The 14075-nt window shown below is 33.9% G+C and overlaps 1 protein-coding gene across 8 annotated transcripts in view; it reads left to right on the top strand.

Annotated features, from left to right (window-relative positions):
- CACNA2D1 (calcium channel, voltage-dependent, alpha 2/delta subunit 1) overlaps window positions 1-14075 on the top strand; it is a 530781-nt gene that overhangs the window by 339456 nt on the left and 177250 nt on the right. For all 8 annotated transcript variants that reach the window (XM_010848132.1, XM_010848138.1, XM_010848135.1 and 5 more), the window contains exon 6: window positions 2670-2799. In XM_010848132.1, coding sequence (XP_010846434.1) covers window positions 2670-2799 — 130 coding nt within the window. The remainder of the gene's footprint in view (window positions 1-2669; window positions 2800-14075) is intronic.

Below are 14075 nucleotides of genomic sequence, written 5' to 3'. Positions count from 1 at the left end.
TGCCAATGTGCTTTGTTATTTCCTTAATGGAAGAGCAGAAGAGTATTACTACCTCAACTTATTTTAAGTTGCAGCCAACCCTGATAGAATCTGCAGGGACTGTTTTCTTTTCAAATATCCTTTGACAAATATTACTGGCCATATTGCTATGTGCATGCGTCTGTTATTCAGTAATAATAAAACAGTGTTTCTGCCCTGTGGAGGGTAGAAAAATTGAGACATCCGTTAATATGCTTATTACTAGTCAATTCTAATTTTTTAATGAAAAAAATTGTGTGTCTAATTTAAACTATTGATATTTTAAAGCAGTGAACTTAAGTTCAATAAAGTCTAACTCTAAGTAAAAAAAAAAAATAAAAAAAATAAAAATAAAGCAGTGAACTTGCAGTTTTAATGTGTATCACGATCACCTGGAGGGTTTGTTGAATTACTGAATTGCTGGTCCCCTTCCTGACATTGGGGCTTCCCTTGTAGCTCAGTCAGGAAGGAATCTGCCTGCAATGCAGGAGACCTGGGCTCGATCCCTGGGTTGGGAAGATCCCCTGGAGAAGGAAATGGCAACCCACTCCAGTATCCTTGCCTGGAAAATCTCATGGACAGAAGAGCCTTGTGGGCTGCAGTCCATGGGGTCGCAAAGAGTCAGGCACGATTGAGCGACTGACATTTTCTTGACATTTCTGATTGACTGGGCCTAGGGTGGAACCTCTGACTTGCATTCTAAAATGCTTCAGTGGTTGGTGATACTGCTTCTTCAAGGACTAAACTGTTAGAAGCCTCTGCTTTAAAATAAATATTGATGTTTTTTACTAATTTAGAATGTTTGCAGTGGAGAAGCATAATGACATCATTTATTTGGTGAGACCTGCTTTACATTCATATTATTAATGGAAGTAGTTTATTTTAATTTTCCCTCCTCTTATTCAAGTCAATTGTGCCCATAGATAATCATAGAATAGAGGATGAATTTTAAATTATAAGAAAATTCATGACTGAATCCAGGACCAAGTCCCAGTTATTATTTTTATTCTTTCCTTTATTAACAGTTGGAATCATGGTAGATGTGTTAGGTTAAGTGTTTTGTTCTGTGGTGCTTCTTTGCCTTATCATTCTTTCTTTTTCTTATCCTTAACACTGCACACACCTAACCTTTGCTTTAGAAAATAATATGAGTTAGTAATTTCTGCATGTAGGCTTTTTGTCAAATTTTAGACTTTCAGCACTGCTGTTTCATTATTTTGTATATTCAGTTTGTTACTAGAGGGGCAATTATATCTTTGTTGCTTTCACATGGATTAAAGATAATGATCCTTCTTTAACTCTGCTTATCGATGACAAATTTTACAGTCCGAATGACATATACCCAGATGTGCACACATACCCAGAGAGTCATATCTAACTAAACCACAGTTGCCAAATATAGTCCTTCTCCTTATTATACAGAGTATATTTTCATGTCTTCTTCAACATTGTTTCATTTGAAAAATAATTTGGTCATGACCTGTTAAATTGATTTCATTACATAATAATGAGTTGGACTTGCAGCTTTAGAAATCATTGATTTTTTTAAAACCCTTTTGCTAATATTTGTGTCTAAATAATCTTTCCCATGTTGCAACTTCCCTAGGGAAACAAGGAAGTGTGTATATGTGTGTGTGTGTGTTCTTGGGATACTAATGGGTTATCTGGTTGTCCAAATTCTCAGAGCCATCTAGAAAGCTGGACACTATTGCTTCTTTGTAAAGTTTGTTTTTGCCACATCCTGCCACCCTTATGAGACTGTCCACTTAAGTTCTTTCTCTTGTTTATCAGTTGTATTACTGCAGTGTGCTGTAAAATAGTCAAATGTTGTGGTTCTTTTTTCAGTTTTGTTTTGTGGAAATTTCCTTAGGAAAGTGGAATACATTTACAGATACGAATTTTGGATAAATGAGTGAGATTGTTAGTTACTTGCCAGAGGAGAAACTGAATTACCTTGCCAGGGTAATTTAATAATCAGAAACATAGTTCAAATAGGCAGAAAATTAATCTTCAACCTTAAACTCTGTGGGATTTTCTTGAATCAATATTGATTGAATCTTTGCTTCTACCTCAGGAGACAACTTGGTTGAAGTTAGGATTCAATTGTACTTAGAGTTACAATAGATCTCTTCTTTCTGAGCATTTGTACTTTCCTTTTTTAAAGCAAAAATTGATACACATGGAAAACATGCAAAAATCAAGGGAATAGGACAAAATAATCCTTCATTGCTATTATTTTTTGTGTTCATGTGTAAGATTAGTTGTCAAACCAAGAAATTATATAAAGTTGTAGCATAAGTGGTGAATTTATTTCAAGGGGAAACTTTTAATTTGGTTGTATTCTATTCTTTAAGTGTATATTTTAATAAGTGCTGTGCATGGGAAAGCTCTGGTCCTCTCAGGATGTTCCTGGGTGACTCCAATGTTGAGGAAATTAGGAGAGAAGTTAGGTTATAATGTGAATCGTATCATGAAGATACAATGTGAATGTTAGTGGCTGAATGGAAATTTGTGGTGTCTGATATTATCGTGGGAATATTTTTAAATATTCTTACAAGAATATGCATTTGGCAAATGAAGAAGTGAATGTGAAACTATCTGTGTTAGGATACATTGTAATATTCTCTTTATTGTCTGTCTTTTCTTTATAGCCAGAAAAGAATGATAGTGAACCAGGCAGCCAGAGGATAAAACCTGTTTTTATCGATGATGCTAATTTTGGGCGACAAATATCCTATCAGCACGCAGCCGTTCATATTCCCACTGACATCTATGAGGGCTGTAAGTAAAAGGATGTGAACAACTCTTGGAATACCATGTTTTTAATCTAGCTTATGTATCTTATTTTTGGAAAAAAAAAGGGAGCAAACTTGATGCTCTCATTTACATGTTATTTAAGAGTCTATGGTAAACTCTGATTTATGCAAAAGAAGAAACCTAATTTCCATGAGCAGTGTATTGACATCGGGCCTCACTATGTGAATAATTGCAGGAGAGCCTGTAGCCACGGAGGTGTCTTCCTCTTTTAACAAATAATTCTGCCTTTCCAGTTGGTATCAATAACTTCCAAGTAATACATGCATTTATAAAAAATTAAAACTATGTAGTATTAGTGCACACAAATATTTTTGCAAGGACACCAAACTGGTAAAGAAAGAGCAATGTGCATTGTAGACCCTCCAGTTCTTAGCACAACTTACTGTGTTTTACCTGTCTCTCGCTCTCTGATCTGCCTTACCCTATGATGTAAAGATACCGCCCTCCTAGTTTACTGTGAACTCAAGGTAGAAAAGGGTTGGGTAAAGGGATAAATGATACCCTAAAGAAAAAGAAAAACTTCAAATTGAGTGAGAAGGCTTCACTGCAAGGAAGGGAGGGGAGTACGTTTTTAGGAAGATACAGGGAGGAATCTTATGGCAGTGATATTCCTTGGACAGCCTATGTGCTAATAAGGGCAGAGCCTGACAGTTCTAACTAGGAATTCTCCTAAGGGCAACGTAATCGTATAGGAAGATGAGCTGTGACCCAGAAAGCAGAGTCTTTGCCCAATCACAACTCTGGTTTTACATGTTATCCTTTTCTAACCGGTTCCTACCCTTCCTGCTTGTACCCTGCCTTTCACATAAGTAAATGGTAAGGAGAAAGAACCACTTGAGATTTTTAAAAGTGTGTTTCTAATAGGCCCCTTAATTAAAGACACTGTAAAATGTATTGAGTGTCCAGAGTGTATACATAATTGCCTGGATTCTGGATGCAGACAGCCTAGGTTAAGTTAAATTTCAAACCTAAATTTTAACAGTATTTCATTGGACAAATATATTAACTTTCTGGGCAAGCATTTTTTGCACCTGTAAAGTGGGGATAAAATTGCCCAAAAGTTCATTTGAGAATAAAGTAAGTTAATATACTTGAGTTTCCACAATAGTGCCAAACTCAAAGTAAACATTATATAAATGTTTGCTGTTATGACTAATTACAAATGAAGTTTATTTAGTAGTAGTGTTAGTCAATCAGTTGTGTCCAACTCTTTGCGATCCCACAGACTGTAGCCCACCAGGCTCCTCTGTCCTTGGGATTCTCCAGGCAAGAATACTGGAGCGCATTGCCATTCTCGTCTCCAGAGGATTTTCCCGAACTGGGGATCAAACCCGGGTCTCCTGCATTGCAGGCAGATTCTTTCCTGTTGGAGCTACAGGGAAGACTAAAGTTTGTTTAGACGAAAGAATTAAGTACAGGACGAATACAAGAAATTAGCTTTTGTTTTTTGGATTCACTCTGAGATTGTTGCTTAAAAGGGAATTTTTAAGTGCATTCCTGACTAATCTCATAATATAAATCTCATCTTCTGTTTTATTTTATTCATTTGTTTTGTTTCACCTTTTTAATATTTTTAAAAGTACATGTTTTCATCATGTCATTTCTTTAAAAATATTAAACATATGATTTTGCTGTATGATAGGAACAATATGGTATATGTAAGTAGTTACATAATTTCATTTCTTTACAACTTAGCTGTATTGATTCTAAGTCCTTTTAGAAATTACTAGGATCCAGGTTTGATTTTTATATTTTTTTGTTTTTACTTTGCTGCATTCTTTTTTTGAGAATATTTTTGATGTTTGCAATTAAATTTTATAACTTATGACAACAATTATCAGATAATACTGAGCTGTATGGTTGTGTTTCTCATTTTTTAAAAAATCATGTTTCATCCACTTTATTTCTATTAGAAATTGTTATCACCTGTTGATTTTTGGGTATGTCAGCAAGAAAAATATAATTTTAGAGTAATTATCTTATTACTCTAAAATTATATTTTTCTTTCGAATTCACTTTAGAAGAACAAACTGGTTGGATATAAAATTTCTGAGTCAAAGCATTTTTATGTTGATACTCTGTGGTCATCATGTCACTGTTGTCTGGTCTATATTAGTATGTTGAACAAACATGAGGCCAGCTTGAGTGTTTTTAATTTGTTAGCAGACCTTCATGATCATGTTTCTGTTTTGTTGCCAATAGTGATTATCCAGATATTCTCAAACTTTCCATTAAATTCTCGAGGAAGGGTAACAGAACTTTGTCCAGGGAGAGAGAGATCCCCCTCTTCCCCAGTTCTTCTTGAGTTTTTTTTGGCTGGTCTAAAATTGACAGAAGACAGATTAATAGATTAATTTAAAATCAGTTTGCATGTATGAGTGGTGCTAGTGGTAAAGAATCTGCCTGCCAATGCAGGAGACACAGGGACACGAGTTTGATGCCTGAGTTGGGAAGATCACCTGGAGTGGGAAATGGGAAGCTGCTCCAGTATTCTTGCTGGAGAATCCCAGGGGTAGAGGAGCCTGGCAGGATATAGTCCATGGGGCTGCAGAGTCAGACACGACAGATCAGAGCAGACCAAATCATAAAAATGGTACCCTCACAGTGTCCAAAGCAGGCCAATTACATATCATTTTTAGACAAACAAACAATATGTGAAGAGATAAGACAAGGCAGCTTGTGCTTGGGGTAGCTGACTAACAAAGTAACAACATATGTTTGTACAGCTCGCTTAGCTTTGAATTCCTTACCTCTGCTGATAGGAGTGCATACCTTCATGTGGAAGATGTATTTCCTACTTTTAGAGGGTAAGAGAGAAATGGTTGTATTTTTTTATACTTTATTTTCCATTGGCTGTTTCTCACATAACTCTTAATTCAGAATAATCAATATGCTACTGAGGTATATTTTGGAGCAGCCTACTCTGGGCTACAGCAACCTCACACATTTAAAAAAAAAATTTCTTTTTCTAAAAGCTGTGTTACCACAGTAGAAGAAATTTTAATATTGCATGCATGTTTAAAATAGAAAATAAAGGTCTCAAACAATAACAACTCCCGAAGCTAATCATGACTAAGTTTGGGGCATAGTCTTATAAAATATGTATTTAAATGCAAACACAAACTAATGAAATAATCCAAATGGGATTTTTCATATTGCTTTTCAACTTGCTTCCCCACCAACCTGTTCTGCTTGCCTTGCTTAGAGAGATTTGTTGTTGTTAAACTATTAAAAGGCTGAAAATAGAGAGGAGAAAGGTGTCTCTTTAGGAGTAGGTTATCCAGGGAATAGAAAAGCAAAATAACTTTGATTAACTTTTCAATGAAGTGATATTGAATAAATAAGTGAAAAATGCATTTTTCGCTAGGTAATTAGAACCTAAAATCATTAGAACCTAATTTACCAGTCTAGTAAATTATACACCAGTAAATTATAGTGTCTCATTTTATTACTGTAACTTTGTTAAAAATTTTTGAAGAGGAAACTCAAGCTGAGTTTTTAATGAAAGTCCACATCACTGGTAAAAAATGGAGTCAAGTTTCATATAAATTCTAATTCTAAACTTTATACTTTACAGTACAGTAATAAATAAAATTTCTAATGTTTTCATTTGACTTAATTTTGACTCATATTACTTGTGAGCCAAGATCTAACTCCACAGGAGTTAGTAACATACTGATTTTGCATGAGAATCTTCATTTTCTTATTTCTTTTGCTCTTTTGTTTTTCATGAAGTCACATTCATTAATGTCTTCATCTATTTTATGCTGGAACAAACATAAAATTGACACATAAAGTAAATCCAAGTATCCTTTCTTCATATTGATGTCACATAATATACATATCTTCTTTTAAAATCCTATAGAAGAGTTTTGACTTTTTGTAAATGTTTCTGTTTCTAATTTAGAATAAACTGTTGGTGGATATTTACAAAGGATGATTTTAATAGTCTCAGAGGCTAAAAAGTATTACTTTGATTACTTTGAAAATCAGGAAGATAGAATATTGAAATAGATGTTTTCAGAAATTGTAAGAAATTTTGGTATATGACATAATTTAAAAAAAGAAAATGAAGCTATGTCTTTGGATTGTGTATTTAGTCCTATTTATCTTGAAGAAATATTGGCTTCTCCTTTTTTGATGAAATCGCATCAGTAAGACTCTGACCTTGCCTGGCCTGCACTGCTTTAAAATTCATATCCGGTGTTATGAGCTATGTGAGTAAATGACATAGGAGTAAAATCAGAAATGTCAATAAGATCTTGAAAATTTAATAATTACTGGCATTTTTCATGCAGTTCATCAAAACATATCAGATGCACAGAATCATTCTAGATTCTGAATTTAATAAATGGAAAAGCATACTTTAATTGAAGGCTTAACTGAAGGGAACAGCCTCTTCTTGCATTCAAAGACAGTTTGTGTCTCTGAATTCTCATAAGATATCTTGTGTTCTAATTTTCCAAAGGTGATTACTTTTGAAATTCCCTTGAATTCAATATGATTGCTTTTGCTCCATGATATATTTGAAGTTTTCAAACAGTGTATTTAATTAAAATATTGTCTGAAAGCTTTTAGTTTTGAGGATTTTACTGGTTAATACTTTAATTTTAGAGGGCACCCAAACTACACTTAATTTTTTAATCACTTATCTGTTTCAGTATAAAAATAGTAAACTCGATTGAAAGGGCTGAATATTCTGACAATTTGTTTTAATCACAGAGCTTTATTAATGTGTTAATTATTTTTGATTCAAATATAAGGAATGCTTTTATAGAATATTTTGGTCATTTGTCATTAGAAATTTATGTTAATATTTATTTGCAGAATTATTATAGTTGTAAAAATTATACATTACTACGAGAAATCAGTAGGGAACTCCAACTTATGTAACTTTCAGGTACTAGATACTTTTGTCCTTATACTACCTTTTGAGGTAAACTAGAAGGCAATGGCACCCCACTCCAGTACTCCTGCCTGGAAAATCCCATGGAGGAGCCTGGTAGGCTGCAGTCCATGGGGTCGCTGAGGGTCGGACACAACTGAGCAACTTCACTTTCACTTTTCACTTTCCTGCATTGGAGAAGGAAATGGCAACCCACTCCACTGTTCTTGCCTGGAGAATCCCAGGGACGGGGAAGCCTGGTGAGCTGCCATCTATGGGGTCGCACAGAGTCGGACACGACTGAAGCGACTTAGCAGCAGCAGCAGCAGCAGGCGATTTATAATTTCTATTTTAGAAATTTAAAAATGAACATACTTCTGTCACAGAGATACAATGATTTTGATCCAGGAAGACAGAATTTTCTGGAGTTATATTAATATCCTTGGAGGTCTCATATACTTTAACAAATATACTCTTTATAAATTAAATTATCTATAATCACTAATACTGGGTTCTCATTTATCTTTTCTTACATTGAGGTATAGTCTGTGTACAGTATTATATATAAATTTCACATGTACAGCATAGTGGTTCACAATTTTTTAAAGGTTATACTCCGTTTATTGTTATAATAAAATATTGCCTATATTCCCTATGCTGTGCAATATATCCTGTAGCTTATTTATTTTATAAATATTAGTTTGTATCTCTTAACCCCCTACTCCTATCTTGCCTCTCTTAATGTTCATTTGTTTTGTCATAGAAAATATAACTACTGTATGTAAAATGATGTTAGTGTAAAAATTACAGAGGAGAAAGCTGCTAGGCTTTTGCTGATTGTGATAGTCTTTCATAAGCAACTAATCTATTTCAGGATATGTGCACTATTTAATTAGAGAATGCTTATAGTTTACTTTTGCTGTTTTAAAAATCTGTTTATAATGGAAATATAGCACTGAACAAACAGATTTAAAAAATCCTGTACTGAGGGAGTTTACATTGTGATGGAGATAGGGCATAAAATAAACAAACAGTTAAATAATGAAATATATTGTAACATAATAAAAGCTTGAGATAAAAATAAAATAAGGGAGGGTTATATGCAGTTCCTGGGCTTCCCTATTCCCTGGTAGCTCAACTGATTAAGAATCCGCCTGTAATATAGGAGACCCCGTTTCGATTCCTGAGTCAGAAAGTTCTCCCAGAGAAGGGATAGGCTACCCACTCCAGTATTCTTGGGCTTCCCTGGTGACCCAGACAGTTAAGAATCTGCCTGCAATGTGAGAGACCTGGATTTGATCCCTGGGTTGGAGAGATCCCCTGGAGGAGGGCATGGCAACCCACTCCAGTATTCTTGCCTAGAGAATCCCCATGGACAGAGAAGCCTGGTGGGCTACAGTCCGTGGTGGTGAGAAGACCTGGACATGACTGAGCAACTAAGCACAGCATAGCATAGGCAGTTCCTGGGTTAGGAGTTGGGGAGTTGATATTTAAAACATGGAGATAGGGAAGGCTTTGTGGATAAGATAACATAGCCTGTAGTTGGTGAGCATGAGAGTTGAAATTCTCTAGATGTTGTTGCAGGCAGAGGGAAGAGAAAGCACCAAGATCTTGAGCCTGCTAGGTTCATAAAGAGCCTAAAGACCAGGGTGGGCATAGCTGAGGTAGCAGGTGGGAAGGAGCAGGTGTAGCAGCAGAGGCCTCATTGTATACAGCCTTGTGGATAATTGCAAAATACTTTGATTTTCATTTTGAGATTATTTTAGTCTGTTTGGACTGCTCTAACAAAATGCTGTAGACAGAGTGGCTTATATAATAGATATTTATTTTTATAGTTTTGGGCACTGGAAGTCCAAGATTAAGTTGCTGACAGGTTTGATTTCTGATGAGGTACAGAGAGCTTCCTGTTTTGTAGATGGCCCCCATCTTGCCGTGTGCTCACATGACTACTTCTTTGTGCACATGCAGAGTGAGTGAGATCTGATATTTTTTCCTCTTTATATGACAGCAATCTGATTATGAAGGTGAGACACTAATTCCACTACAAATGCTCTACCCTCATAACCTCATCTATGCCTAATTACCTCCCAGAGGCCCCACTTACTAATACTGTTGCATTGCAGATTGGGTGTTCAACATACAGGTTTTGAAAAAACAGAGATTAAGTCCGTAACAGAGAGGGAACTCTGAGGTGTTTTTTGGATGAGGAATTACACTTTCATAAAAAGGTAGATGCTGAATACTTGATTGAGAACAGACATAAAAGGCAAGAATTGAGGAGGAATGATGGGACCTTGGACCAAGGTTGCAGCTCAAAAAAGTATACCTATTAAAATATGTGGATTTTTATTTACAGGGCAGCAAAGGAGAAACGGACGTAAAGAATAGACTTACAGACTTGGGGAGAGGGGAAGAGAGGATGAGATGTATGGAAAGAGTAATATGGACATTTACACTGCCATATGTAAAATAGATAGCCAGCAGGAATTTGCTGTAAGGCTCAGGAAACTCAAACAGGGGTTGTGTATCAACCTAGAGGGGTGGGATTGGGAGGGAGGTTCAAAAGGGAGGGGATATACGTATTCCTATGGCTGATTCACGTTGAGGTTTGACAGAAAAGAACAAAATTCTGTAAAGCAATTATCCTTCAATTAAACAATAAATTAATTTAAAAAAATTGTGTAAATCTAATATACTTTTGAGATATACATTTTTCCTTCTTATTTTATGTGATGGAGACATTCTATTCAATTAACTTAATTATCTCAAAATAGTGTGGCAAACAAATTTTATCCTCATAAATAAACATTATAAAAGCACTTTTAGTTGAGAACTAGTAAACTAAGATAAATTTCTTGAGATCTTTAAAGAGTAGTGAATTAATTCAAGTTCAGTAGAACATCAAAAGACCTTTTTTCTGTGTCTTTCTTCACAACTTTTAAATTTTCTTTTTGAGATAAATAAATTCCATGCAAGTTAGTTTCCTCTTCATCATTCAGTGTTATAAGTTAGAAACAGGATAGTAATCCTACAGAAAAACAGAGGGAAAATATATAGACATATTTCATTTTACCTGTTTACATAAATCCTTACATATCCTTTCATTGGTGCAAACTGCTGAGCTTTGTTCAGGCTTGCCTGGTGTATTTCCTGTGATAGGCTTCTGGTTTGGGATTCACATCTGAGTACCGGCAAGTTTTGAACTTCGTAACTGTTGATGTATAGGTATGTGCATGGTAGTGTTTTAGCTGCTGTTTCTGTAAAAACAAATAATCTTGAATTAATGCATAATCTATTTCTTTGAAGTAAAATGTTAATAGGGTTGTTCCACTTCCAGAATCTTGATTGGAATAACATATGTGTTCCTGTTAAACATCTTATGACTTTTACAATTGCTTTTGAGGCAAATATAACATTAAAATGCTTATTTTTCTTACTAAAATAAGTATATGATGATTTTATGAAATACAAACTAGTGTAAAGGAAAATATGTAAAATTACACTGATACAGATACTGTATGTCTCTGTATATGTTCATTAAATATACTAGTAGCAAATATATAATTACTAAGCAAATATACTGAAACACTACAAAATTTATACCTGACCTATTGCCTACTAAGCAAATATACTGAAACCCTACAAAGTTTAAACCTGACCTTTTACCTTATCAGAAAGTATTTTTATATATTTAATAATTTTTGTCATGAGATATAGATAAATCTCTGTATTTCTCATTATCACCTTAAGATAAAACAAGAACTTATATTAAAAGGACAAAACTATTGATAAATTTTCTTGATATTACAGGTTAGTACCAAATTAGATTATACCTTCAATGAATTAGTTCCTTTCTAATTCCAATTTGTCAATGACACTATTATCTTTTAATTAATGTTTTAGAGATTATGTAGAATATTGATAGTATATTGGAATAGTTTACTGCCTTTTTTTTGCAGCATTGTCATATGTTTGTTCTTCAACACTAGGTTCCATTGCTATGTAAAATAAAATGCTAGGGCACTATGAAGTGTAGCAGCAGTTTGTCTGAGGGATGGTGACAAACATGTTTAGAAATTACCCTGATTTTCCCACATGCTAGATCTTTCACAACATATATTGTAAAGTTTTCACTTTTACCTGATTAGCCTGAATTTAGTAACTGTGCTTAATTGAACTTTGATAAGTATATACATTTAAAATTTCAAGTAGCAAAATGTGTTTAAGTGTACTTTAGCAATAAAATCACAAGCTTTAAAAAAAGATTGTCAAGGCTGTTGGAAAATGAGAGAAAATATGAAAAGTAAGAAGTATAACTCCAGAAAGTGGAGATTAAAACCATGAAAGGGCATTAGGGGCAACTTTACAGTAAAGTGCTATAATCTGTAAGAAGAGTGGATGATTTATTATAAAATAAAGTCAGATCAACTCAATAATATGTCAGTAATCATAAAATAAATTGGAAACATTCAAGTTTATGGCCAAAAAAAGTAGTTCCTGTTGAGTCATTTCTATAAAATTTTCAAATAAATACTTTCAAGTTTTGAATGTTTTTCTAGAAATGTGAAAAGTTAATTGACTCATTGCTTCATTATAAAAAAAAGATGTAGCAGAAAAAAATAAAAAATTGTAAGCCAGTTTTACTTTATGAATAATAATGAAAAATTCAATGAAAAGATTTCCAAGCAAAGTAGCAATGAAAGAATAATGCCTGGAAACAAAACAACTGACTCGATAATTGAGTATTTTAGATGTCTAATAATGCTTTTATATTCTGTATCAATTGATGCAAATTAAGCATTTACCTTTTTTTTTCAGTTTGAAATAGAATTGGCATATAGAACTATATAATTTTAAGGTATAAAATATAATTTGACTTACATATATCATGAAATGGTTGGCACAGTAGATTTAGTGAACATCTCATATAATTTAGTATTCAAGAAATGGAAAAAATTTACATTCATTTTTAACTGAAGTCATTTTAATTAAAATCTTATCAAAATACTCCTACCAATGATAAAAACTGCTCTGATGATTAAGGAGAGCTGAGAAATTCCCACTACTTCTATACAGGTTTGTTTTTAGAGTATTTGTTGTCCTTGTTTTTATTTATTACAAATATGATTTTGGTTTAATATACAATTATATGAATTGTTTTGTGCTAATTTTTTTCAGCAGATAATTACCAAAAACAAAGTTTTTGAAATTCTGGGGGATACATCATTCCATGCTATAGAGTTGTGTGTTTAAAGACTAAAAAATACCAATACAATATTATAAAGTAATTAGCCTCTAATTGAAATAAATAAATTTAAATAAAAAAAAATAAAGACTAAAAAAGTGAATGACTTTAACATATTATCATGGTTATCATATTAACAAAGTAGCTTTTCTTTTTTCTTTAAAAATGCTATTTAAATCATAAAGCCATGATCCTAAGCCATGAAAGCATAAATCTGGTAAAGGCTAAAAAAAGGACACTTCTAAGAAGTACCATTTATTCTCTAACAAAATATCATCTTGTGTGTGTGTGTGTCTGTGTGTGTGTGTTTAAGGTTTAGCTTAATTAACTAGCATCACTCCTCATTAAGAGCATAGCAATGAAATAATAGAAACGTGAGAAGACATGAGGTACTAATACAATTTTAGGATAGGATAATTTGATCATGCCTAAAAGTATGAGACAAAGAGAGGAAATTCCACTTCTAAGGGAAAGTTTGCACTTCATTTCATTGTTTTTCTCTAATGATGTTTCTATAATACATTCATCTTATAAATGCAATATAGTATTCATTTTCTGATAAGAAAATGTTGACCAAAAGTAAACCCAAATGCCAAAGAATATATAATCTTCTGATCTTACAAGATAGATACTAGCCCTTTAATTCATTCAGACTTATAGAATAACAGACCAATTAGCAATAACAGTTTCATGGATCTTGTAAATTGCTATGGACTGAATTGTGTCCCACATGGATTCACATGTTGGAGTCCTAACCCTCAGAGGTGACTGACTATATTTGGATAGGGTCTTTAGGGGGCAGTCAAGGGTAAACGAGGTCATTAGGATGGGGCCCTAATCTGGTAGGATTGGTGGTTTTATAAGAAGAGGCATTCCTGCACAGGAAGGGCCATGTGAGGAGACAGCCGGAAAGGCAGCAGTCTGCAGGCCTGAAAGAGAGTTCTCACCAGGAACCAAATTGGCACTCACCCTGATCTTGGACTCGTCAGCCTCTAGAACTCAGAGAAAATACCTAGTCTGTGTTATTTTATTATGGCAACCCAAGCTGGCTAAGACACAGTTTTGTTTCCAGGGAAAAATTGGAATAGGCTTAAACTCGTTTATATATAT

Source organism: Bison bison, unplaced genomic scaffold (assembly GCF_000754665.1).
Source record: "Bison bison bison isolate TAMUID 2011002044 unplaced genomic scaffold, Bison_UMD1.0 scf7180017864260, whole genome shotgun sequence".
Taxonomy (NCBI): Eukaryota; Metazoa; Chordata; class Mammalia; order Artiodactyla; family Bovidae; genus Bison; species Bison bison.
The sequence above is the reverse complement of the archived record's forward strand: the minus strand, read 5'-3'. Positions and strand labels throughout refer to the sequence as shown.